Source organism: Brachypodium distachyon, chromosome 1 (genome assembly GCF_000005505.3).
Source record: "Brachypodium distachyon strain Bd21 chromosome 1, Brachypodium_distachyon_v3.0, whole genome shotgun sequence".
Classification (NCBI taxonomy): Eukaryota; Viridiplantae; Streptophyta; class Magnoliopsida; order Poales; family Poaceae; genus Brachypodium; species Brachypodium distachyon.
Genome location: NC_016131.3, coordinates 64,091,192 through 64,118,296, shown reverse-complemented (window position 1 = coordinate 64,118,296; position 27,105 = coordinate 64,091,192). Strand labels below are relative to the sequence as shown.

The following is a 27,105-nucleotide window of genomic DNA, read 5'->3' as shown; positions in this document are numbered from 1 at the left end:
GAAGAATTAGAAGTGTACATCGTATAAGTATAATCAGTAAACATTCAAGTCACGAAAGAAGAATTAGAAGTGTACATCGTATAAGTATAATCAGTAAACGTACAAGTCATGGAAGATTCTAAAAGAAAAACAAGTCATGGACGTGTGGATCCAAATAGTCCGGCTGTAAATAAAGCCGCTGACCTCTCTCGCTCCATCTCCATCCCATCACCGTCCAGCCAACAACTATCGGAGTTACCGGACAGTTAAACACCACCATCGCACACGGCACACCGCTCAAATTCCCTAGTCCTTTCCGACCCCCATTTATAACCTCTCTTCTCATCTCCCTCCATATTCCCCAGTAGCACCACCTTCTGCAACTCAAATCGAACTCCTAGGACGAGCCCGCGCCATGGACGAAGACATCGACAGCACCTGCTCCACCCCCTTTGCTAGCGCGCCTTCCAGCCCCGGACGCTCCCCTTCCATCTTCATCGGCGGTGGCGGCGGCGGCGGTGGCGGCTATTTTTTCAGCGCGCCGGCGAGCCCCATCCACCACCTGCTGTTCTCGTCCTCGTCGGCTGCCTCCGGCGCTGCGAATGGCGCGGGGTACGGTGGCATAGGCGACGCGGAGTTCGAGTTCGGCGGCCCTGGCGAGCACATGATCTCCGCCGACGAGCTCTTCCAGAACGGCCAGATCCGGCCGCTCACCCTGTCCCCGCTCCCGGATCTCGACCCCGGCAGCGACGACGACAATGAGGACGACGAGCGTCGACACGGCCCTGCGCGCGGCCGCGAGCTCACGCTGCGGAGCGGCTCCGTGCACCGCCGCGCCCGGTCCATGTCTCCGATGCGTAGCACGTCTCCGCGGCTCAAGCTGCTCAATGCGCTCGTGCCACCGCCGGATCTCGCCTCCGTGTCCCGCTCGACTGGGGCGCCGTCGGAGGAGGCCCCGCCGCCGGTCACCGCCTCGTCACGCTCGTCCTCGTCTTCCTCGACCTCTTCCTCCTCGTCGTCCTCGTTCGCCCGCGGCTCCCGGCGCTGGGTGTTCCTCAAGGACATGCTGCTCCACCGCAGCAAGAGCGAGCCCGGCAGCGCCCATGCGCACGACCGCGACACCCCCGCGGCAGCCGCCAAGCCCGAAAGGGCATGGCAGTTCTCGCCATCGTGGGCGTCGAGGGACAAGGTCGTTGCGAAGCTCCGTGGGACGAAGCCACATCCACCACCGCCAGAGACAGCGGCGGCGGCGGCGGCGGCAGACAGTGTTGGCGGTGACGAACCCCGGACGACTCGGGGCCAAGGAAGGGGGAAGAGTCGGCGGCGGTCGACGACGGTAGCGGCGGCGCACGAGAGGCTGTACGCGGCGCCGAACAGGGCGCAAGCGGAGGAGATGCGGCGGCGGACGTTCCTCCCGTACCGGCAGGGCGTCCTCGGGTGCCTCGGCCTCAGTTCCCGCAGCTACGGCGCGCTCCGCGGGTTCTCCAAAACCCTCAACCCCGTCTTCTCCCGGTAAAAAGGAAAGCACCCCAAAAATCCCCCCAAAATCGAGAAGCAGAGTACGTAATGGTTATTGCTAGTAGTGCTGGTTAATTTCCTTGTGTATGCGAGTTCTGTTTTCGTCCCAGTTTCTGTATAGGCAGTGATTATGATTTCCACTCCAACTTCGTTTGGAAGGTGTTGGTAGTTATCAGTAGTTAGTCACATCAACTGGAACATCAGCAAGGTGCAGTTGGATAAATGTGGCGCGAAGCAACAAGACCGCTCTACATTATGCTATTTTTGTTTTTGTGTGCACGGTGAGTATATAAATATAAGCATGTCTACTGCGAATTTGCCACACGATTACTGAGCAGCCTACTATGTCTGCGTAGCAACCCATCTAAATTTGTCTCACCACACGAAAAGAGAACGAACATATCCAGCCGGTAGCGCATAATTGGCATTTTTTATGGTGTTATAATTCTTGCAAAGTTGCAGTGGAGGTGTGCCGGGCAAGATTCAGCTTTTGGAGAGCGGTGCGGTTCGTGGAAAGCCGCAAGGCATCTTTGCACCTCCTTTACGCCGCTCTCCCTCTTTTCTGAACCAGTACGAAACAAAAAGATCGCGATCTCTCCGTACGGGTACTAACTACAGTACCTCTCCTCTACTGCGAGTCAGAGCCTCACAGCTAGCCACGAGCTGGGCAGCACGCATCCACGATTGGTGTCAAAGTCCCACGGAATGAGGTGGCGAGCGTTGCCATCGTCGTCGTCGACACGCCATGGCGGATTGCGGCTGGAACGGATTGGATCAGCAGTAGTAGCACGCATGTACGTACCGGGGGGCTTGTTTGGCACGGCGTGCTGGCTGTAGGCCCGTAGTAATAAATAGGAAAATAAGTTGGCGCAATCTCACATGGGATGGAGAGAGAGAGGGGGGCCTCTCCCTTCTCGCACGTGCCGTGTCGGGGAGGTGGTGCCCGAGTCGTCGTCCTCCTGCTCTCGCGGGCCGCCGCATCATTGGGTGCGCTTCGAGATCCGGAACGCGCGTGTAGACGAAACAGAGACACCTCACCTGCCTGCCTCGGCTGCTCACTGACGTGTGGGCACGGCCGAGTAGGCGGATTAGGACCCGATGCCTGTGCGTGCAATCCCATTTGCGCGCGATCGATCCTTGGCGCCAATCGATACTCCTATAGCTGACCTATAGCTGATGCATGATTACGGGTGGCCACGGCTGCTGTTACTCGTAGAGGAGACGTACTTAGGATGGTCCATACGAAAAGGTTATTGATGATCAATGCGAGGAAAAATGGTATGAAAGCCGGCTAAGCTAGTGACCTGTTTGATGGTTCAACTTAAGAGTAGATAGCTCAAGTATCGAAAATCGACACAAAGCATCCTATTTAAACCCTGTCTATCACGCTCATGTAGTCATGTCTATGCAAATCCTACATCGGACAACTATTCGAACAATAAAAAAATATTAGGAGATGCTGGCTTCGTGTCTATGCAAATCCTACCTAAGACAACCAATGAGAAACTTGGAAAGATTAGGAGATTCTTTCTCTCGCAAGGAGGGTCCACTTGGAGGAAAAAAAAATCATCCGGTGAAGTAGTGCTTGATTTATAGGCCAAAACAGAAAGGTGGCATGAGGGGTTAAGGCTAAGTTTGGATTATCATAATCTAGCTTTTTCAACGTTTTATATGCATGTTGTGAAGTGGTCTAAAATCAGGCAACTTGACTATTAAATCCATGTACACAGTGTTGACCAATCGGCAGTCGTGGACCTAATGGATCATTTAGACATCTTTGGGAAGAAAAACATCCCTGGAAAAAGAATCAAGATCTCGATTTGGCTGTTCCGGCATACTAAAAGATATAACACTTGTATTTTGTGCCCTCATCAAGAAAATTATACATGTTTTCTTCAGGTGTGCTGCTGCTAGCTTCACCTGGAGTGTGGTTAGTTTGGCTATTGGAGCTAATACCAGACCTCCCGGGTGTTTACCCACTTTTGGGTGGATACCACAATATTTGTTGATCACTCTGTACCCCCATTTAGTGTTGCCCGCTCCACATTTAGAACATTAATTCTAGCCTCTCTACACGACATTAGGCACATTGTTCAGCAGGGTAGCACGTAGCATTCGCATGGCAGTTGGGGATTTGTCCACGATAACTCATGCAATGCACCACATGGTAGCAACACCACCCTTAAGCCGAAACGCTAGTCCTCTAAACAGCTTGCTGATGAGCTCGTTGTGTACGCGCCAAGGACAAATCCCCATCATGATCCTTAATTATGTGGTGCATAGTCCCAGCCGGTGAGCAATCCAACTCGTCCGTCCGCAGATGGCCGCCCCTAATAAGTTCTCGCTTAGTACTAGTACGATCATAACATGCATGGATCAATCATAGGTTTTTCTTTTTCTTTCTCGGGGCATCATCCATATTCGCTCGCGTATAAGTTATGACCGTGCTTCTGAGGTAACAAAAGTTGGCCATGGATTAGAGAGGCGCGCAGGTAGCACATGCGAGTGCATGTGGCCTCTCATCACGCCCCCGCAAGCTGACAAGGCCCGTCTTGTGTCGCGGAACAGCAGCACGCCGGGCGCAGCAGCTGCTCCATCGTTGGTCCCAGGCCAACCCTCTTCTGTCCTGCGTACGTATGCACGCACAATTATTTGGCCATTGGATGCAAACAGGACATGACTGCATATAGGCTAGCTAAATTTATGCATCCCGGTTGCTGCTAGCTTGGTCGATCTCGATCGCGAAATAATTGCCTGAGGAGCAACACATGGACGAGTGGATACAATTTGGGGAGGAAAAGCTGACATCTTCCATGCATTCCACTCTCAGCTTGATCCAATGATCGATGTTTCTTTGTTGGTACCAGTAAAGTAAGCTAACCGAGACGCTCACAATTTTGAGTTCGATGAGTAGGGTTAACTTGTAGAGCAGCAAAGATGATCGACGACAATTTTAGGTTTTCGTTGAGTAGGGTTTTAGAGCAGCAAAGACGACCGACCGATCACAGTTTTAAGTTCGTTGAGTATAGGGTCTTTTAAAGCATCAAAGGTGATCGATCGATGAACCGGCCGTCTGCCGACTGCCGGTACCACCAGGGCCACCAGCAACAGCGACGTACAGATTTCCGCTCAGCAAAGCAAAATCCTGATACTGACGGGAGTTCAATCATCACTCCGTTAGTTGCAAATCTGCGAAGCAAGCAGGCCACATGTACGCGTCTCGCCACGGATCGATCTCATATATCACCGGTCGTACAGAGGCACTGGAGGCGCTACAGTCGCGGAATGGTGACCGGGCAACGGACGCCGCGACAAGTAATACTGACGAGCGACCTGCACAGCAGCCTGCAGTGTGTCCCGGGCGAGACCTGACGGGCTGGAGGAACGTGTCCGGACACGCTGCCAGGACCGTCGTAGCGTTCAGATCGTGGCCTTCCCGAATTTCTGCTTCTGGTTCTGTCACCTCGATGTGTTGTTATTCTCCGTGATGCTGTTGCGAACCCGCTATTTGCAGTTGTGGAGCTCCAGCGGTCAAGGCTGTTTTGTCCTTGCTGCGGTTAAGCTATTTGGTGATCTCTGTCTCGCTTGGCCTGGCCAGGAACGTTCGGTGACGTGGACGCAGCGCTGCCCTTGGCCCTTGCCCTCCTGGGTGCCTGCTGGTTTTGACGTTTTGCGGCGGTGAACTGGTCGTTCAAAGGAGGGAGGGTAAACACGAAGGGCTTCTCCTGTCTTTCCTTTTTTACTCATGCACAGTGTTCACTGGCCAGGCCGGCGTGCGCTGTGCGAACAGAAAGTTGAGAACTCACCGAATGATTCCGGCGGCCACCGACGGCAGATTGCTATCTCTGGAGTCGCCCGTGCCCTCGAAGGCGAACACACTTCCGACTCGTTTTTTTCCACATCCACGCCGCGCGATCTGTTCGACTCCCTAGCCTGCCTGGGCGGCTGGGCATAGTTTTTAATGTTTTTCTTGATCTGTTATACATCCTTTGTCTGTTATATTTCCAGATCTGGGCTATTGGGCCTTGGGCATGGACGCCTGGTCTTTTAGGCAGCACCTCGGTTACTCCAATCGATCGGAAACGATCGCCCCTCTATTCCATCTGTTCCGTTCGGCCGTTCCTTTCCCTCTCTCTCTTTTTCTTCGCGCAAAACGCCAAGATAGAAAATGTCCCACCCCAATTCTGCTAAAGTGCTCAAGTATCTAATATCGGTTACTCACGGTCAGTAGACTCTAATCATGGGCTTGAACTTACCGTGTGCCCAAGCCTTCACATAACGCTAGCTTAATATTTGACGGTGTGGGAACAACTTCTCTTGGATTATCTGCACGATGACAACCTACTACCGCCTTTTACAATTAAAACCAACACGAAACCTCTTATACATAAAAAGAAGAAGTCAACAGAGACATTATGGAACGATGGCAAAGCATCCTGCATGCTTTCCCATCACTTGTTGTTGGCTGCCATGCCAATACTATCCTTTTCTTTCTTACCGAGTCCAACAAGAGATCGATAGGACCATGCAAGTTGCAAAAAAAAAAGAGAGATCTATAGGAGACAAATTAATTTAAACAGCACATTTCAAAAGTTCACTTCGTTCCATTCCACTGCTGATGCAATCGCGCAAGCTTCCACAGCAACCGGGATGCTTTGCATGCGAACCTACCGATCCCAACTACACTGACATGCCATATGCAAATCTACCATTAACTCTATGGAACAGGAACACTATTATTACACTACTACTACCATTTGCATGCACCAGACAACACATACTTACAAAAATAAAACTAGCAAACACTATCAAAACTTGCACACATGAACACCTGCTGAATTAGCGCTGGTCGACGCTGCCGTTTTATATGATCTTAGCACGCGTCAGACAGGAGCCAACTGACGAACGAGTCGAGCTCGTCCGGGTCAGAGCCCGTCGTCGTCGTCTTCGGCTCCGCGGCCTGGATCATATCACTCTGGGCTGGCTCGTTCCATAGATGGGCCGCAAAGCCCTCCCAGTCCATGTCCAGGAGATCGTCCACCTGGACCTGGCCTTCGGGCTCGACGCCAGTTAGCCCACTCTCCATCGCAACGCCGTTGGACAGTAACGCCTCCATCTGGCTCTCCTCCAAATGCCCAATCTGATTGAACGAGCTGTCCGCCTCCCAGAGCCCAAACTGATCCATCGCGCTGTTCGCCTCCAAGAGCCCCCCAGCCTGATCTATAGGGTCCATGAAGAAGGGCCCCGTCTCGTCCTGGCTACAAGGCCCATCAGAAGTGTGACTGCCGCTGATGCTGTTGTTGGGCTGATTCTGGTCCGGGTCGACCACCGCGCTTCGGGCCTCGTCGCTCTGAAGTGCGCTTGATACTGAAGACGTGGCCGTGACCGGGCTGGACGCGTCTTTCGCCTTGTTGGGCTCAGTCTCAGGCTCTGGGTGTTTCTTCGTGCTGCTCTTTGGCGACTGGCCGGCGGTCCGGCCGCCCCGCCGCTTCCCGGCGGCGGAAAGCTTGCTGATGTCGATGGTTATGGTGGTGTCGTTGCCTGCGGTGTAGGTCCTCCGGAACGTGTGGATCTGCCGGCTGAGATGCGAGTTCCAGTAGTTTTTAATCTCGTTGTCGGTCCGTCCAGGCAGGTGGCTCGCGATCAGGGACCACCTGTCAGTTCAACAAATTGCATACTCGTTAGTAGCTGCTTGCTTCTGCTGCAGATATTTTCGTGCGGCTGCGAAAAGCAAAAGGGTTGTTTACACTTCAAGGCGACATGTTACTGATAGCTAATTAGTTTATTGACACAGTCTGTTGCTGAGCAATAATCATGTGGTTGTTCTAGGGCCGCGTCGTAAAGCGCAGAAAGCTCAGCGTACAATAGAGACGGGAGCTGCTGCTAGAGAGCCCTGGACCTCAGGGTCCCCTTCGCCGTCAGCATCGGTGTTTGTCAACGTAAAGGCTGAAAAATCATTAAGGCATGTGGGCCCTGCATTTAAACCTGCAGGTCCCAGCTACAGCGACTTGTGAGCCAGATGTCTTCCAGCAGCCAATGAAATGGACGCTCTGGTACGTTCGCTCAAATAAAGAGGGCTTTGCGCTGTGCCATGGCTATTGATCATGGTCCGTTGGAGAAAGCACTTGCACATTAACCCCTCACGGAAAGAACGTGACAACTAAATTGACAAGAGAAACCTATAGCAAGCTAGCCTGACGAGAGTAATAACCATCATCATGATTGACACGTACAAAAGCAAGCACGGCTCATGCGCGCCAGTCTGCTAATTGTCGTTTCTAGTTTCCTCGCCGTCTGGCAGATGAAGGTACTAATTGCCATCGCTAGCTAGCTAGCTCGCTGCCTAGATTGATGAGAATAGCGGGTAGACGTATTCATGCGCGGGAACGACAATATACACATGTGACATGTCTACATGTGCATGCGTTTACCGGGTGTGTAGTGTGTTTTAAGACCAATTGGCAACTTCTTTGCCAGCAGCGAGCTTCTTTACCGAGTGTTGTTCCACTGTAGCCGAGGTTTCGTTAGACTAGTTAGGCTATATGGTCATACATCCGTTTGCAAGTACTCCCTTCTTCATATATTAAGTGCTGAAATTTTATATATATAGACGTTTTTTTATGTATAGATACATACATGCATGTCTGGACAAATTTGAGTCACTTAATTTGGGACGGAGGGAGTATATATATTTAGGTTTACGATACGCCGTATTAGAAACGGACTCAGCTAGACATTTTTTAGGTTTGGCAATCAGAAAATAATTCTAAGACATCTATGGACAATACTACTGGATAAAATATTTTTTCACAATATACGACTCGTTATGTAAAACAAGATATATATTTTTAATAACGGTTTTGCTATTGAGAAGCCATCTGATTTTATTTAGAAAGATAAGTTGATGTGCTTCTCCGTTGGATTATCGGATCTTAATCCAACAGCAACACGTGGGAGAGAAGATAGTGAAGATGTCACCCAGATCTTCATCAAGACTTTATGCGTCGACTAAGGGCATGTACAATGTTTGATAAGACTGCATTATCTTAGGTGTGACACGTCAATTAGAAAAGACAACAAAACATGTTGTACAATGGGTTATCTCTTATTGTTATATCTTAAAATTAATTCTTAGATGAATAAAATTAACTAAATAAATGCTAAGAAAAGGCAAAATCTAGTACAATGGAAAATTTGCCTTATCTTTGCGTTATCATTCTTGTGAATAGATCATCTCTTAATTAAGAGAAGGTTTGTGACTTTTTTTCATTTCTCTCTCTTCCACGTCAGATTTTATTCTATGTGGCATCGCTAAGAGAAGGCTGACATCACTTCATTGTACACGCCCTAATATTTCCGATTTTATATTCCATTTTTTCCTTCAAATATATATATATATATATATATATATATATATATATATATATCTGAATAAAAATCACTTTGTATGATGAACTGCTTCCTAGTCATCAAAATCAGTACATGCGAACAGGTAAACCACTTGAACTAGGTGGTTTTTGAGAGACGAGTATTTGAGACTGGAGATGAAACTTAGACTCGGAGACGGTTACGTGACAACCCAAAAGTTAATTTGGCCTAAAAAAATGATACGACGTAACAGCCTTGGTACGTAAATCATCGATTTTGGTGTTTACCATTGAATCTTCAAGAAGAGAGCTTCGCCACTGTGATTGTCTTTAGAATTTACATTATATTGTGCGATCGATCAAACTTTGTGATCTCAGTATTTTTCATCAACGCAAGAACAGCATACTGCAGCGAGCACTTTTCACGTGTACGTGTTGCTTTCTTTCTTTTTGGCTGGTACGTGTTGCTTTCCTTTAGGAAATATTAACCAGTTCGTGTTTGGAGATTAAAGCTGGGCGAGGCGTGGAGGAACCGCGCACACAAATATACAGGAACTAGCACGAGCAATAGAGCATGCATCGTCTTACGTGTATCTCTATGGTCTACAAATTACCGAGCTCGCCATGCAGAACGACCCGCGTGTATTGCCTAGAAGGTTTCTTGCATTTATTGCGAGAAAGCAATTAAAGTGCAGACGCGCCATGCCCTTCGGCCATAGGTTTGGATGCAAGTGCAACTAGCGACATGGACAAAATCGTTAAATCGACCGGTCGTGACATAAATGTATGCACTGTGGAAAACACACACGAACGTGTCATAATTCAGAAAAGAACTACAGTAATATACTAATCAACTCTCAGCCGACGCAGTCAGACGTGTTATGATTCGTACTGCATGGATACGGCATGGGCTAAAGTACGGGAGTACGTTCGATCTTTCACTGGAGCACTGGACGTAATAACTGTGCTTTGCTGCCAGTGGCAGCAGAGACTCAAAACTCAGTAGAGTTTCTTATAAGCTCGCTCTTTGGGACTCCTACTCGTATATGGAGTAGTTGACTGTGTGTCAGATGAAACTTTATTATCTGATGCTCATTCTGTGGCAGTTAAATAACTAGACATAATGAACTGTTCCTTTTATGCAAAGAAACATGCTCATCTTTTTACTAGTTTTAGCAGAAAAATGCATGGCACCAAACGTGCAAGTGCTTTTTGTTTTGTGTGTGAGTAAAAAGAACAAGAGAAGCACGACGGTAAACTGAAGCAGGAGCATATGCTGCTGGTGTGTCTTTACACATACCTGTTTCCAAGGGTAGCGTGGAGCTTGACGATTAGGTCGTCTTCCTCCCTGGAGATGCTCCCCCTCTTGACCCCGTCTCTGAGATAGTTGATCCACCGCAGCCTGCAGCTCTTGCCACACCTCAGTAACCCTATGGCACAACGGAAGCAGAAACATAGGAACATGTTAGTGATCGAATGCTAGTTAATTTGTCTGATAATAAAGTTTCAGGTACTAGCTTAGCAGCAAAGGAAGAAAATAGCTGGAGCTAGTATAGACACCGTTCAGCATACATGCATGTTTACATGAACATGGTGCGCTCGCATATGGAGTATACAGCTTAACTGTGCCATACAGTGTTTTAAGTAGATTACCTGCATTCTTGGGCATCGACCTCCATGAGCCCTCGCCGTGCTGCGCAATGTAGCTGGCGAGTATGTCGTCCTCCTCCGCCGTCCACCTCCCCCGCTTCAGACCCACCTTCTCGCAGCACGGCGCCCTCCCCATATCCCCCCGATCGATTCAATCTCTCTCGCCGCACGCGCGAGTGCTTGCCAAGCTAATTAAGCTCCCCAGCACGTGGTAGATGCCCCTGCCTGCGCGCGCGCGCCGCGGGATAATATCTACACGATCTGCGCCGGCCCGGGTCCAAAAGGAGTTGGTGAGTGAAGGGACGGGCGGACTACTATGATCACTGAAGCTAGATGTGATATTTCTCTCACTCGGTCAGTCGCGGCCGGGCACGGCAGGGCGCGGCGCCTGAATATATAGCAGTACTTCCACCGTGCGGGCGTCCGGGCCGGGGATCGGAGAGCGGTACGGTACATACTACTGTACCTGTTACGTTCTTACGTAGGATCCGGCAGCGACAATTCAATTAAATTTTTTAATTTTCAGTCCGAGTGGTTGGAGATGGGGGCACGTGGGCTCCCGTGGACCTGTGGCCGCCGTGGCGCAAGGCCTCACCACCGTCCCCTTCGCGGCCTCGCAAGCGACCACGTTGTCCGCACACTATACGCACAGCCCGCTAGGCACCTCTGCTGGCTCGATCTGGTGTGTACACAGTAGACACTAGGCTACGTCACCATGTGTTGTTTCTGCATTGCTCTCACAAAAAAAGTATTGTTACCATTACTCATCGTGCTGCTATAGGATGTACTAGCCAAGACGTCTACTGTGATCTCACACGCACGTGAGATGCGCTGTGCATGTCTGTACCCTGTACTGACATGGAGAAAAGAAAATGGGCTGGCCGGGCCACCTGTATGGCGAGTAAACGCGAAGGTTTCGCGCGCGTTTGGCTGGCTGCTTGGGCGCGTCTTGACGTCGCTGGGTGTTCCGATCGACCCTTCCCTTTTCGAACGCTTCAGCTGGTGACCAGCTCTTGTAGTTGTAGCTCCATCGAGGGCGCTTGGGGTCCTCCCCCAAATCGGTCGCTCCCGTATCGTACAGTACCTCGCAGCTAGCAGTCGCATTTGCTTTATTGCGTATAGGCTCGTCAGGGAGAAGGGGCGTATTATCTTCCGAGAGACCAGCCTAGCTACTTATCACTGAACAAACATGGGTTTATTTCGTTAAGACACAACCTTGATCAATAATAATTTATTGATATGTAATTTATATGATAAGAATGCACAATTATCAGTAAGAACGTACGAGGACAAATCTATTACTCCCTCCGTCCAACAAAAGATGTCTCAAATTTTGACAAATTTGAATGTATCTAGACATGACTTGGTATACTGCATTCAGATTTAGTAAAAGTTGAGACACCCTTTGTTGGATGGAGGGAGTGATAAATTTCATGTCTTAAAGAACACATAATAATAGAGAGTAGCGAACCGAGCCTAGCTCAGGTGGTTGGTTCCAACCCACCCAGGTTCAAGTCCCAGACTTGACATGGGTGTTCGCATTTTCTGGATTTATCCCAGGCTTTAACCAGCGTTGTGCTTTCAGTGGAAGTGACGTACCCGTCAACTACGAGGCGCCTGTGCTGACTTCGTCAATCTCAAGATGATCGGCCGGTGGCTCAGTCTCTCGGAGGTGCTCATAGGGGTAGGGTGTGCGTGCTTGCGTTCATAGGGGTGAGTGTACGTGCGTGTGTGTGAGTGCTTGCGTCTGTACTGTGTTTCCTCAAAAAAAATAGAGAGTAATTCTTGGACAAATCATTACCTTAATGAAACCAAATACGTCGACCTCTGTAAAAAGGAGGGAGTATTTGTTATGTGCTCGATTTTGATCCACGGCAGGAATGAGAGTCCGAGCTTAATTACTTTAAATTGTCACGGAATCGGCCGGGCCGTGAGATCAAGCGCACCCCACGAAAGAGCGAACTGTTGGTTCAATTGCTCATCCTTGTAAGGACTTTTGCGATTTGTTGGTCTATAAGGAATTGCATAAATGATTTAGTTTTAACAATAAGAAAGTCTCCAATTTGTTGCATGTTATTTTTCTCGCCGTGCATTGGCTCCGCACTTGGTCCCAACCGTTTCTGATGGCGGCCAAGGAGTCTATGAAATTTGGGTGCAACAACATGGAGATGGTTGCACAGGAGTTTTCTTCAACCAGTTTGGGAGGTGCGCCTGTCTTAAGGCTTCATGATGGATGATTGTGTTATCTTTTTTTCATCTTGATGTAACTTTTGAGATTTGAAACTGATACATTGCTGAACATTTTAATAATACGATGGCAGTGTGCATCGGTCGATGCAAATGCCAGGAGGGTGAGGGGGGCTTCCCTCCTTTTTGAAGAAAAAGAACAAAGTGTTGGTTCATCTCGGCTTGACCGAAACAAACATCAAGATCCATGAACCAACGTTCGTGATCCTTGGCCCGAACGCTAGCACCCTGATCGTGGGCTCCAACTGACAGTTGGTTTCGGCCCTAAGATGCACGGTGCCACATATGAAAGGGACGACTAGGTCACGGTCACGTGAAGATTTCACCTAAGCCCAACGTCCCCAAAACCCTACCGATTTAGAGGGGCACTGAAGTATTGGGAAGGCCAACGACAACCACTCCGGTGTACAAACAGTACTGATACAAACTGGAGGGTCGACGACGTCACTTTCGTCACTCCATTGCTATGACTACGACGCATATACCTCAAGCCATGTCTATTTAATTCCACTACCTATACTGCACTCCTAATCTCTTTTGTTAGTGTACTCTAATGACTATCAATGGGTGTTAATGTTTAACTTAATGTTGTATTAATTATATCTAACATGCAGAAGGCATTGGAAAAAATTAGACGGCCAGACAAACTTTTCCATGGATCTCTCACGGAGCGTGATACCCCAATGATGAAGGTGATCCTTGTCCCGCACGTTAGCGCCCTGATCGTGAGCTCCAACCGATAATTGGTCTCAACCCCAAGATGTACAACGCCACATATTAAGGGTCGGTCCGGTCAAGTTCACTTGAGGATTTCGCCTAAGCCCCACGTCCCAAAAGTTAAACCCTACCGATTTAAGAGGAGCACTGAAGTATTGGGAAGGCCGACGAGACAACCACTCTGGTGTACGGACAATGTGGGTTCAAACCAGAGCGAGGGACGTCATCACCTTCATCGCTCCATTGCTATGACTACGACGCATGTACATCAAGTCATGTCTATTTCCATTAGTACCTGTAAGCTACACTCCTGATCTCTTCTGTGACTATATTCTAATGACGATCAATAGGTGTTAATGTTTAAGCTAATGTATTATATATCTAACACGCATAAGGCATTGGAAAAAATAGGCGGGGAGACGAACTTTTTAATTTCCACGCATCTCTCGCCGAACGTGATCTCCGACTGGCGAGTGCGAGATCGTAATTTAATTTGTTTGATCAACCTCGCCGCACTGTCGCCTGTCGGACGAAGAAAGGCATTGAAAGTAGGGCGGCCAGACAAACTTTTTCAGCGTGATACCAAGCGTGCCTCTTGCACCTGGTCCAGCTGCACACATATGTACGCCAGAGGGCGAGGGAGACGGCCCGCTTGCCATGCACCGTTCGGTCCGACGACCGACGGGCACCCGCGGAGTTTACCGGTTCCCGCTGTAACCGCACATAAGTTACGTGTACGAAACAACGAACACTACTGAGCTAGTACAAGGGAAGGCGAAGTGTCGGTCATATGCGTCCCTGCTAGCTACTACTACAGTACTCCTAAATGAAAGGAAAATGGAAACATGACCTTATGAATTATGATGCGTGCGTTCGGTCAGTATCAGTAGACATTTAGCCAATAACACGCCGAAGCCGAAGCAGGCGAGCAGACTTGCCGTGCTGACAACTAGTACTTCTGGTAACCAATAGTTCAAGATGTCTTGCTTCCATCGACAACACCCAGACGAACTTTGGCTAAGAGCCTAAGATAAGCTAAGAATCCAATGCCTTGTTTGGTCGTGCTTAAGAGTGCCTTTTGAGTTTTGGTTTATAAACCACAAAAGTACCTATTGATTTTTTTGTTTATACCATCATTTAACAATATCAAGTCAAAAGACAAAGCCAAAAACACCTAAATAGATGTTTGTGTGGCTTATAAGCCAAACTCAAAAAACGGTTTTAAGCCACAAAAGCACATACTAAGAAAACTTACTCACGTCGTTGATTCGTACGTTCTGTATCTCATACAGTATGTCCAAAGGTTTGTTTGCATTTTCGATAGATTGGCTTGAACACAGACCGAAATGAATACTTTATTTTTACTAATATATATTTATTCAAACAAAAAGTACATAAAATTAAACACAAAGAAGAGCAATGAAGAAGGTCCTGCATCATTTTAGCAAAGAAGTTGGTTGCAAGGAGCAGTAAGTTATCAACTAATTGCTACCCATTTTCATATTGAGAATTTATCTAGACATGCATGTCACACAAACCATGGTGGCACACAAACAGCATTAGATTCAATTAAGTGTGCATGGCTCCAATCTTACAAAAAAAAACACAATCATATATTGCGCACCACCACCTCCGTGTGAGCCTTCTTTCAACATCGTATTCCATTAAGGTAGAGCTGAAAATAGAGCACAATAATTTGGGAGTTTCGGGAAGTAACAAGAACAGAGTGAAATTATGGAAATAAAATTATGTAAAACAGGAATGGAGAGGGAATTCTACTGTCTATAAACTATTCTCTTGATTCCTCACACAGGAATGTCGTGATTTCTCAAACCATTTACATATAAACGTTCCATATGTCTCTAAAATATTGATAGATGAATAAATTTATATGCACTAAATTTGTCATCATGTGTAAGTCGCAAAACTCACCGTTTCTCCATGAAATTTCATAATCAAATAAAGGCGAATATCTGCAATCCCAAAGACTTTTAGGAATTTGTTGACATTGAGAAAGAATCATCGAAAGGACCATGGGCTCACCGTTTCTTTACTATGTCTATCTTTTCTTAGAGAAAATACTATTACCTAAATGGAGCACTTTAGCCACAATTGATTTTGTAAACCACGCAACACGCTGAAAGCGACAACCTTGATACCGGCAAGTCATATCGAAAGCAACATCTATCAAAGAAACGGTGAAAGCGGCTTCTCGTCTTGTGGGATCAAAAGCCACAGGCAGGTCCAAATCCCCAATCTTATTATATATAGATATATATTTCTAAAAAAATGTTTTTTTATAGAAATGTTAAAATTATTTTTATTTTTTATGAATTTTTGAAAGTTTCACAAAGTATTCCCCGAATTTTGAAAGTCGGTCTGAAATATACTGAAAGTTGGTCTAGAAATTTTGAAAGCTCGCCCAAAAAGGTTTCGTTTGTAAAATTTGAAAGTTGTGTGAGATCTAATGAAAGTTGGTCTATAGTGTTTTAAATTCCATACAGTTTTTTAAAAGTTTTTTTGGAAATTTGAAAGTTAGTCTGGCATCTATTGAAAGTTCGTTTTGAAAAACAAATTAAACTTCATCTGAAGTCTACAAATTTTAAAAGTTCTTCTAGATATTTTTAGAAGTTGGTCTAGAAATTCAATAGTTCATGCAAAAAATGAAATTTTTCCCAAATATGTGAAAGTCCATTCAGAAAGAAAAAAGACAGTATGTCCCCAAATTTTAATGTTAGTTCATAAAAAATGAAAGTTTTCCTTCAATTTAAAATTTAATTCATAAGAATGTCCCAGATTTTTAGAAGATATATTACACATTGAAAAGAGGTCACTTATTTTCGCATGGGTTGCTTTCTAAGTGATCACATGTGTCGCTTTCACACGGTGTGGAAGGGAGTGTTTTTGTGTGGCAACTACAACGCGTGCAAGGTGGTCAGAAATCGACCGTTTAGAACGATCATCGGTTAATTAGCAATGCTCTCTTTTCTCGGGGGAAATTAGCAATGCTCTCTCTCTCCATATACTTACTTTCAGAACTCCATCTGGTGATTTTTTTTAGGCAATCAAAGGGGGGGGGGGGGATTCCCCACCTTAATATATTACTCACGAGAGTACAATTGCAGGAGAGAAGAGAAATATTCACGCCACAGACCAGATGATATTTTCTTTGCATTGCACTTCAGTCTAAAGGACCACAATGTTATGTCCTGGATTAAAGCTTCAAGAACTACATGAGATGGGATATCTTCATTAGAGAAGACCTTCGCATTCCTTGACTCCGAAATGCGCCAAATAATTGCCAAAGCATTGATGGCCACAATTCCTTCGGTAGATGAGACGGAGGAGGAAGAAACCACAATTCTTCAAACATCAGATTCATTGGGTTGATGTGTGAATGACGTCCCAAGATGCGACCTGTCTTCGATCCCTGCTTGGCAGCGCTCGCAAGAGGCCGAGGCGATGAGCGTCTTATGCAGCAAGTTTTTCCTTGTGTTGAGTTGGTCGCGATCCGGTGATTGTAACAATCCATGATTTGGCTTGTAGCTAGACTTCTTTGACTTAGCTACACGGATCCATGATCGATCGACATCGTCGCTTGGATTATACTCCCTCCGATGCAAAATAAGTATCGCATGTTTGAACTAGTTTTAAATTAAACCTAGTTCAAAACTGCGACATTTATTTTGGATTGAAGGTAGTTTATTTTTAATTTGTATAACGTGTTGCCGTATCTCCCAACGAATATACCTGGCTGCCAAACAAAATAAATAAATCATGCATGTAACCAACTTGATAATCTAGCCGCTATTGCAATATAACAAATATTCTTGAGCAAGTGTGTTTTCATGAGCAAAAGATCTTCCTGTAGGGCATGGGTTGAGTGCAAGACTATATTGCACCCGAAGTAGGGTTACACTCAATTAATACTTGCATTTTTTAATCTCCTTTTCAATGTAGATGGACGCACGCACATACCGTTACCACGCGGCACACACACTTACAAAGAAACTACAAAAGAGCGGAGTCGCAAAATTTACAGAGTCACAACAACAATGTCTTGCCATCGACGGGTATATTGCATATACCTCTAAACGATAATCCGCATTTACCTGACACGTCGTCCTTGGAGGTTTGGTTCTTAATAGGTTTGCGGTACAAGCACCCCATTAATTATCTACTCATGAATGGTTAGTTTTTCATATACCTGGATAGATGGCGTATCCAACATGTGTTATACGACCATCAGAACACTACTCCTTCTATTCCTAAATACTTGTCGTTGTTTTAATACAAACTTGCACTAAAACAACGACAAGTATTTAGAAACGGAGGGAGTAGTTATCAGTTGGGAACAAAATCATAAGCATACTGGCATGGATGTTTAACAGGAGGGACACAAGGTTGTGCTCCACTGCAAGTACGAACTCACGATCGGGGAAGCAAGAGCCCGGCAAGATCCGATAGAAGAGGAACTGACAAAGAAACAAAAATACGTGCACGCTGCGCGGACCGCAAGGGCAACAATCCTACTCAATTAGTTACACGCTCGACTTAATTGCCCAAACCATGCTTACTAGAAACTGTCCATTCGTCAGCACCTTTAATTTGTCGTCTGCTCGGTTGCACTTTAACTAATTTCCCTATCACCATGTACGTGTTTCTACAGTGGTGTCAGAAATAACTTGTGGGCGGCGACGAACTCACGCCGTCACTCCTGCTCCCCGCAGATGTGTCTTCATGGAGCTCCTCATGATTCCTGGGTAACGAGTGACCCGAAACGGCGTTGCGTCGCGGGATCATATCGGGCCCGGGGCCGGGGAGAGAGGAGCTGGCGCTGGGTGTCGGTCTCATCAGAAAGCGCGCGTCCTGCCGTTTATATAGGTTGCCTCTAAATAGGGGCGGGCATCATGGCCTTCGCTGATTGATTTGGAGCTCGTTTAAGACCTGATGTTGCTGCTGACCCGTGACACCTTGGCCGGTAGCGAAGCAAGTACTAGTAGTACTATGTGGACTGGAGTACTACCTCAGACTTCCTCCATATGCTGTTTGAGACGGCTCTCCCGTGCAAGTACGTGTTTCCATTTTCCTTCGTCGCGCTAATCGCTGAGCGTCCACGTTCCACGTACGTGGAGTTACCGGCACAAGTCATCGCTGTCGAGAAAAAAAGACCCCGCTGCCGCCCCCTTCTTCCTCCAAAGAATCTCAAACATCACGAGTTCAAATTTCATCGAAATATACTGGAAAAGGTAGGACAGCAAATTAGCCACATTCATGCCCCCAGGCCCCAGCCATCTTACTGACCCCCGTTTATGTAGTGGGTAGTGCTTTTGCACAATCTGACGACAACCAAACGAGGCCATGCATCCAGATTCCGGACCAATTTTGCTTCTATGTGCCTTTAAAGTCAGCATGTGTAAAATGTATATATGCACCTTGCAGTGTTCAAACTCTCGTACCTCTTCCTCACGGAAAAGAAAGAAAAAAACATCTCACTCATTGATGTTAGTCATTGTTCGGTGCATTCCTCAAAATGGAAATACTTTTTCCTGCGACAAGATGGTCGATACGACAAAGGATAAGATCCACACACTTCGATATGACACCGTTCCGGAGGTTCTCGGCACTTCATCCCCTGGTGTGTCTTTTGGAAGATACCTCGCGGGGCAAGAGGATTGGGTGGAATAAGCTTCAGCTCCGTCTACTACCTTTTGAGCTTTCCGATGTTTTGATGAAATTTGCATCAAAATAGATAGTTCTCAGTTAAATCTTTGGACTAGTCGTGAATTAATGATCGACTACGTGAAACTGAAAATTCCTCTCAATGTAAAAATCTTTCTTGGGTAGAAGTACGTCAATAGATTATTAAGAAAAGAGACACACTAGGAAATCTTACAAGAAACAACACATCCGGCTATTAATCTCAATGTAAATGAATGTTCTCAGAATGCGCTTTTGCAGCAATATATGCTTTTGTGCTCTCCCTTTCCGAGGAAAACAAAACAGCAGGTCTATAATAAAGATATTATAGTACTAGCAATAATAGACCACGGTAGTACGTACATAGAGTAACGTGAAACAAATTTTCTGGTTGGAAGAGCGTGACATGTTTCGTGTCAAGTTGGCATTAATTAACAACGTACGAAATGTAGGAGTAGGACCATGTACATAACATCGAGGTGATCGGGCGGTCGCTGCCGGATCGGACCACTGTCCACTGGGCAGGGCAGTTGTGGCCCTTTGAATTGATTAGAAATAGAGAGACGAATGCGCTGATACGTCTACGTGGCCGTGTAGTGGCCGAGTCGTACGATCCGAGGGTAATCTGCAAGATTTGCTGCGGTGATGTCAGAACTCAGAAGAAGACAAGAAGGCCTGGTCCTGGTTGGTACGTGGAGGGCGGCCGGGTCGAGAGCTGCCGCCGACGTGCTCGCGTGTCTGAATTGATGGGGAAAAAATATTAATCAGGGGTCATTGTCTTTACAGAGCGTGTCTACACTCACTGGACTAGGCACAAGGCATGAGCTAGGAAAGGAGATATACAAGAGCGCGCTTTCAACTCACGAACCACGCCTTGCTGAACCAGAGATATCCTAGGAAAAAAATGTAAAGTATGCGGAGGAGGACATAAGCATAGGAACACTTGTTGTATGCGGAGGACTCGATAGTTTCTACCCCGTACAAGTGTACAACCCAACGACCGTATAATTTTAGAGAGGTCAAGGTCGTGTACAATGCGTGTGCCCACATGATTTAACTCCTAGCACAATCCATGAGAACAGAAAAAGGAACCTGCCTATCCTGGAAGAAACGCCGCAGCCTTAGCATGCACCTCAATCGAGCACTGCCCGGGCGGCCGGCCCATCAATCGCCTATCGCAATGTCGCAGTGACCTCGCTCTAGCAAGAAGCGGCCACGCACCGACGGCCCCTGTGGAGTGTGGACTACACGGCAATCACTGCGTTATGTCGAGTGTCGCACAATGGATGTGGATCGCTCTCGATCATAAAGATCACGGCCAGGCTGCCAACTTGCCGTCGTCGATCGGCGTGGCGCGTGTCGAGCTCCCAGCCTCCCAGTGAGTTCACGCCTTCCAGCGTCCCGTATGTTCCCGTCCGCTGGATGATCATGCATGGACCTAGCTATACTCCGTACTTTTCTTTTTTTCCATCGTTTCATTAGCACCTATGCGTGGTACACTTGACTTGCGATGGATCATGCGCGCAGCGAACAGTTTCTAGCTCGAGGATGCTAAGATATAATAATAAGGTCGAAATTAGAGATAAGATCATAAGATAGAGTTAATTTAAAAAGGCAAAATTTACAGTATCCCGTTTCAGTGCTCCTCGCATTGAGAAGTGAGTGTTGGGTATGGTTAGTTTAGCCAATTCTCCTTTTAATATTATTTTTTAATTTAGCCAATTCTCCTCTACAGTATCCCGTTACAACATCCTCGCATTGAGAACCACTCACTCCGATACATATTACTTATCTCAAATATGCATAAATATGGATGTATCTATACTTAAAATGCGTCTAGATACATGGAATATTTCGACAATTAATATGGATCGGAGGGAGTAGTTATCTCTAACACGTGAAAACCCCTCTATGCTGACGCAATTCGGTCGTGTCGGCAATCAAGTGTCAGCGATGACTATCGAACTTCTCACACGTCGACGAGCGTCAGAGACAACGAAAACCTTCTGAAGCTCCTTATGTTGAACATGTCAGAGAGGATTTTGTCGGGGACCGACGTTAGCGCCTGCTGTTCCCTCCTCTGATACCTTGGCACCAATCACACGTGAGAGCTGCTTTTAGGCTGACTCTTTTTTTATGTGATAAGCGCCAGTGATGATGTTCTTAGGATTAAAAAAATAGACGCTAACTTTTTTTTATTCTGCGAGAATTCTAATTGTGATTTAAATCACACCGAAACAAATTAGAACATGAAAATTCATATTGAACGATGGTTCGAACACTTTTCATTGCTTTGCATACAAGATCGACTAATACATTTCACTGCAGTACTTCATATACAAGATTGATCGAATACATTTAATTGCACTAGCTCCGATCCATACAAATCGAACACAATTCATTGCTTTGCATGATCGAATACATTTCATTGCACTTCATACAAGATTGAATTCATTTCATTGCATTCCATACAAGATAGTGTACACATAGAAATGTCGATCGCTAGTGCCGCGGAGTAGTTGAGGTGATGGAGAAGAGGAGATCATCTGAAAAGACGAAGAGAAGCAAGTTGTGGAAGAAGAAAGAAAAAGCAAGCCGTGGAAGAAGAAAGGAAGGCAGAGGAAAAGAAAAGATCAAGAGATGGTGAAGAAGGTAGTTGAAGAAATGAAGAAAAAAATGTACATCGTCCATTCTTACTTGGAATACCTCTGTAATCTTACGAAGAAGACGACGAGGATGGGGATATACAAAAAAGACAACGAGCTGATGGTGTTGGAGTTCGGTCAGATATCTGCATGATTGAGCTTCCGGATCGAGTGGTCATCGACGAAAAAGAAGTGGATGAGGCAACATGCATGTTGTGACGGCGAGGCAGCAACTGAAAGCGACGAAGAGGTGGTCGGCCGTGACTGCGTCTACGAGCGCTCTCGATAGTTGATGAAGCGTGTTTGTGAGTTTTGCTACTTCCTAAGACGACCGCTTCGGGGTCTTTTATAGGCGAGACAAGAAACCATAAGCTATAGCTGACGTTTTAGTCTAAGGATCGTCAAAGAGATAGCAACATCGCTGATGCTTTGTTTGATTTCCCTTTCGCTGTGTGCATCTTTGTTATGCAGAGGTCAGGTGAAAGATTGGTATGGTCGGCTAGAGGGGGGATGAATAGGCGACTAACAAATTTTAATCTTTTTTTTTCTTTTCTAGAAAGATACAAACACTTAACCTAGGGTTTACTAAATTCTCTAAAGGTAATGCAACCCTAGGATGAAGTGCAATAGCCGAAGCAACTAGATAACAAGAATGTAAAGGGTAAGAATGGATACTACACGAGAGACGAAGATTTCATCGGAGTTCCACCGATTGGGGTAGGTGTACGTCTCCGTTTGGAGGAGTGCTCTACCACAAAGGTAGAGACGCCACAAAGGCTCACTCTATTCTCCTCTCACGGCACCACAAAGGTGAGTGAGCTCCACTAATGGCTTCCTTGAAGGCGAAGACCGAACCTTTACAAACTTGACCGGAGCTAGCTCCACAACTCAATTGGAGGCTCCCAATCCAATCCTCAAGCTCCACAATCCCTAAGGGAAGAGCTCAAGGCAACCACTTCCGTCTAGGGCTCCCAAATGCCCAAGAGAAATGAAATCCACAAGAGAAACAAGAGGAATCAACTTTGTGACTTGGTGAAACCCTAGATCTAGATCTTCTCCTCCAATCCTCAAATAATCAACAAGGGGGAAGCTTTATGGAGGGAGATCTAGTAGAATGAAGCTTAGGGAGTTCTTGGGAGAGAGGGGGTTGTTCTTTGCTTCGTTCTCGGGCAGAAAACCCGTTGGGAACGAAGGGGTATATATCTGGACTCCCCAAAATCTAACCGTTATGCACTGCGAGTTCCAGGGGTGGAACTTCCGCTGGTCACCAGAAGTTCCGACCCTGTTCCGGTTCAACTTCCGGAAATCCACAATGGATTTCAGTAGCGTTGCGGACCTGGTCCGGAGGTTGGGCGGAAGTTCCAGGGTACCGGAACCCCACCGGAACTTCCGGACCTGAGCGGGCAACTGCACGCCAGTTAGGCTCTAGAGTTGGTTCTCTCTCACTTTTTGGGTAGGCTTTATGTGGGTGCAAGATGTTTGTTTGTGTACGTGAAAAGCGATTCACCCATTACCTTCCCATGTGGACTCTCTCTTAATAGAACGGAGTTCCTACGACTCAATAACCGAAAAAGCCGCTAAAACTCCACTACTCTTCGTTTTCCAACTTGAGGGCATCGAATCATTTTGCGCTATTTGATATCAAATCTGAAATAATTAACGCATGATTAGTCCACAACACACGTTGTCATCACCACCAAAATTAACTAGGAGAGAAATGCCCTTTCATCAGGTACGAACTCTGTTTAGTGCATCTTCTTGATGCGACATCTCAGTTCAATAAAGCTCCCTTTATCGAAAAAAACAACATCACTGACCCTTCCCAACCGAGGAAACGTCAGACTCGAGGCACCTATGACACGTTCGACTGGAGCAAACATCAGAGGTATACAAACTCTTCGTTTCCCGATCGAATTAACTGATCAACTTTTACGCGCGTTTACATATGTGACGTTCAGTTGAACTAATGTGTCGTAGTTATGCAGGCTCTTGGTTTCCCGTTCGAATTAACGGAGCACTTATACCTCTGTCGCTGTTTGAGGTAGCAAACGTTAGAGGTATATCGATAGACTTTTGGTTTCGCGCGCAATGTGCGCACGCGCGTGCACACGTTGTGAAAGGGCATTTCTCTCCGAAATAGTTTTGGTGGTGATGACAACATGTTGTGTTATCTAATCGAGTGCCAAGCATTTCATATTTTATAAAGAATTTGGCACAAGACGATGAGTGGACCCTCAAGATGGAAAGAAGCGTAGCGGTGTTAGCGGCTTTTTAGGTTTGATTTGAGTCGTAAAACATTCGTACTATTAAGAGGGGATCCACAAGGAAAGGTAATTGGTGAATTGCTTTCACGTACATAAACATATATTTTGCACCCACTAAAAAGCCTATCCAAATTGAGAGAGAATCAAAAACCAAATTCCAAGTTGAATTGTGCGCTCTGGCTCTACAGGGGCCGGAAGTTCCGCCTGAACCTCCGGGTGCGCTCGGCCAGTTTCAAGGGAAATGCGGAACTTCCGGTCGTGAGCCGGAACTTCCGGTTATTCCTTGAATGAACGGAACTTCCGGCTGCACTCCGGAACTTCCGGTGTCTGCAGTTTGCAGTTGATAACGGTTCGATTTTGGGGACCGCATATAAATAACCCTTTGTCAACGGGTCTTTTGCCCGAGCTTGAAGCCAAGAACAACCCCCACTCTCTCAAGAACACCAAAATCTACTAGATCTCCCTCCATAGAGCATCCCCTTGATTCTTTGAGGATTGGAAGAGAAGAGTTAGATCTAGGGTTTCACCAAGTCAAAAATTTGATTCCCCCTTGTTTGCTTTGTGGATTTCTTTTCTCTTGGGTTGTTGGTAACCATAGACAGAAGATGTTGCCTTGATCTCCTCCTTGGTGTTGACGCTCGAGGATTGGATTGGGAGCCTCCAATTGAGTTGTGTAAATTTTGCCTCGGTCAAGTTTGTAAGGGTTCGGCCTTCGCCCTCAAGGAAGCCACTAGTGGAGCTCACCTCGCCTTTGTGGTGGTGTGAGAGGAGAATAGAGTGAGCCTTTGTAGCGTCTCTACCTTTGTGGTAGAACACTCCTCCAAACGGAGACGTACACCTACCCCAAAAGGTGGAACTCCGGAAAAAAATTCGTCTCTCGTGTGATATCATTTTCAACCCTTTACATTTTTGCAAGTTATATTGTTTATCTTATTGCTTCGGCTATTGCAGTCATACTAGGGTTGCATTCACTTTAGAGAATTTACTAAGCCCTAAGATTAAGTGTTTGTATCTTTCAAGAAAAAAAAAGGGCTAAAATTTGTTAGTCACCTATTCAACCCCCTTCTAGTCGACCATACCGATCTTTCACGTTGCCACTCAATTAACTGATGCTTCCTCTTCTCACTACTCTCTCAGTACGTGGATACATATCCCCGTGCAGATGAACAAGGCTCACATTACTCACATCTCTCTCATGTATAGCTCTCTCTCTCCTCTTCCCACTCTCTGCCGGCTGGCTAGCTAGCTCTCGATCGATCCGGCGGCAATGGCCAAGGACGAGGGCAAGGAACGCGTCGACCCGTCTGAGAGCTCGGCAGGTCGCCGTGGGCGCGCGCGCCGTCTTCCTCGTCACCGCCGGCAACCGACGCTGCCCTGAGCTCGGACGACATCCCGTCCTCATCCCGAGGCCGGCCACCCCTCAGTGACGACGACGACAACGACCCTGAGCTCCAGCACGTCCTCCAAGTGTCGCGCATCCTAGACACTTGCGAGCAACGTGCCGCGAGGCGGGCTTCCCAGGTGGAAGCTTACACCATCATCGAGTGCGGCCTGGAGGCGGCGGACGCGCGAGAGGAGTGGGAATTCCAGGCCGCGTTCCTGAACTCGGAGCGTACTAACGCTGTTGAGGAGCGGGGGAGGGTGGGCTTGAGGGAGTACTATGCCGCCATCGATGCCATGCACGCAGACGACGACGAGGAGGAGGACTCCGACTCCGACTCCGCCTCGGCCGATGAGGACACTGGCGACGACGACGACGATGTTGCATAATGCAGCCACGCGCGGGCGTTGTTTTATCTATACCATTATATTAAATTAGAGTTGGTGGTGATGGTACGGCCGCCGTCACCGTACGTACGTCCTCGATCCTTTCCGCGCGATAGCTCACGTTGCGCTACCGCACGGGGAAAAAAAGCGGCTCGACCCTCTCGCACGCAGCTTGACCGGCCCGACCCCTATCCGGCTATCCCCTCTCCCTCTCGCATGTTAGCATAATCTTGAGTACGTATGAGTCCTAATAGGATTAGGAGTGCTGTCGTGGGTGAGTTTGAACTCGACGCTAGTCCGAGTAGTAATCAGGCTAGTTTCACATAAAGCTTTCCTTGTGTGTTTAGGATTGGAATTAGTCCAAGTCGTGAGTCCTAGTCCTAGTCTGTGTGCTCTTGTACTAAGATGGTATATATATACACGTGTAGGCTGAGGTTGTAACGTGAAGCTTGTACCGTGGGATTTGAGAAAGAAATAAAGAGAAAAATAGAGAGCACGATACGCGCCCTTGGCCAAATATCGTGTGATCGTTGTGCGTGTGCGTCTTCATGTGATTGATCTTTGGGCAAACTCAACATCGCACCTATCCCCTCTCCGGCTCTCCCCTCGCACGCCGCCCCTGTCTTGGCCGATCAATCCATCATCCCCGATCCCTCTCTCCCTCGCCCCGATTCCACGCCGCCAGGGGCCACCACCACCGCTGTGCGTCCGTTGCCCGCGCGCGTTGATGCCACCACACCCGTCCCCTGGTAAGCCCCAAATCGGAATCCTCCACTCTCCCCCGATTTTCTTTCTTCGACCTCTGCTCTAGCCGATTGGGTGCGGCGTGGCTCTGTCGCTGCCCTGTCTATTCCTCCAGAACAAGACGCCGCCGGCCTCTCCTCACCGCCCGTTCGGAGCGCGCCTCGGGCCGAGGCTCCTCGACCCTCACTCCTCTTCCTCGCCCTCGCCCCACACCGCTGCCTATGCCCCGCTTGCGGCCACCACCGTTGGCAGTGTCGTGCGTACCGCCTCGTCACCTGGAGGCGCTGCTGCAGGGTCCGCAGCTGCCGCCTTTCCTGTCAAAGACATACGACCTGGTGAGCGAGCCGCAGCTGGATGGTGTCATTTCCTGGGGCCACGGCGGCAACAACTTCGTGGTGTGGGATGCCTCCACCTTCGCGCACGACGTGCTCCCGCACAACTTCAAGCACAACAACTTCTCCAGTTTTGTCATGCAGCTCAACACCTATGCGCGTATCGTAACACTGC

The 27,105-nt window shown here is 47.4% G+C and overlaps 2 protein-coding genes across 2 annotated transcripts; one reads left to right on the top strand and one right to left on the bottom strand.

Moving 5' to 3' along the window:
• Positions 1–202: 202 nt before the first annotated feature.
• Positions 203–1,827, top strand: LOC100839028 (formin-like protein 7). Its single transcript, XM_003558049.4, has one exon. The coding sequence runs from the start codon at positions 395–397 to the stop codon at positions 1,493–1,495; it is 1,101 nt and encodes a 366-aa protein (XP_003558097.1). The 5' UTR covers positions 203–394; the 3' UTR covers positions 1,496–1,827.
• A 4,228-nt stretch (positions 1,828–6,055) lies between these two features.
• LOC100838726 (myb-related protein P) lies at positions 6,056–10,902 on the bottom strand. Its single transcript, XM_003558048.3, has 3 exons — positions 10,518–10,902; positions 10,165–10,294; positions 6,056–7,151 (listed from the first exon to the last, which is right to left on the bottom strand). Exons 1-3 carry the CDS (start codon positions 10,648–10,650, stop codon positions 6,371–6,373), a joined length of 1,044 nt encoding a protein of 347 aa, XP_003558096.1. The 5' UTR covers positions 10,651–10,902; the 3' UTR covers positions 6,056–6,370.
• Between the last annotated feature and the right edge of the window lie 16,203 nt (positions 10,903–27,105).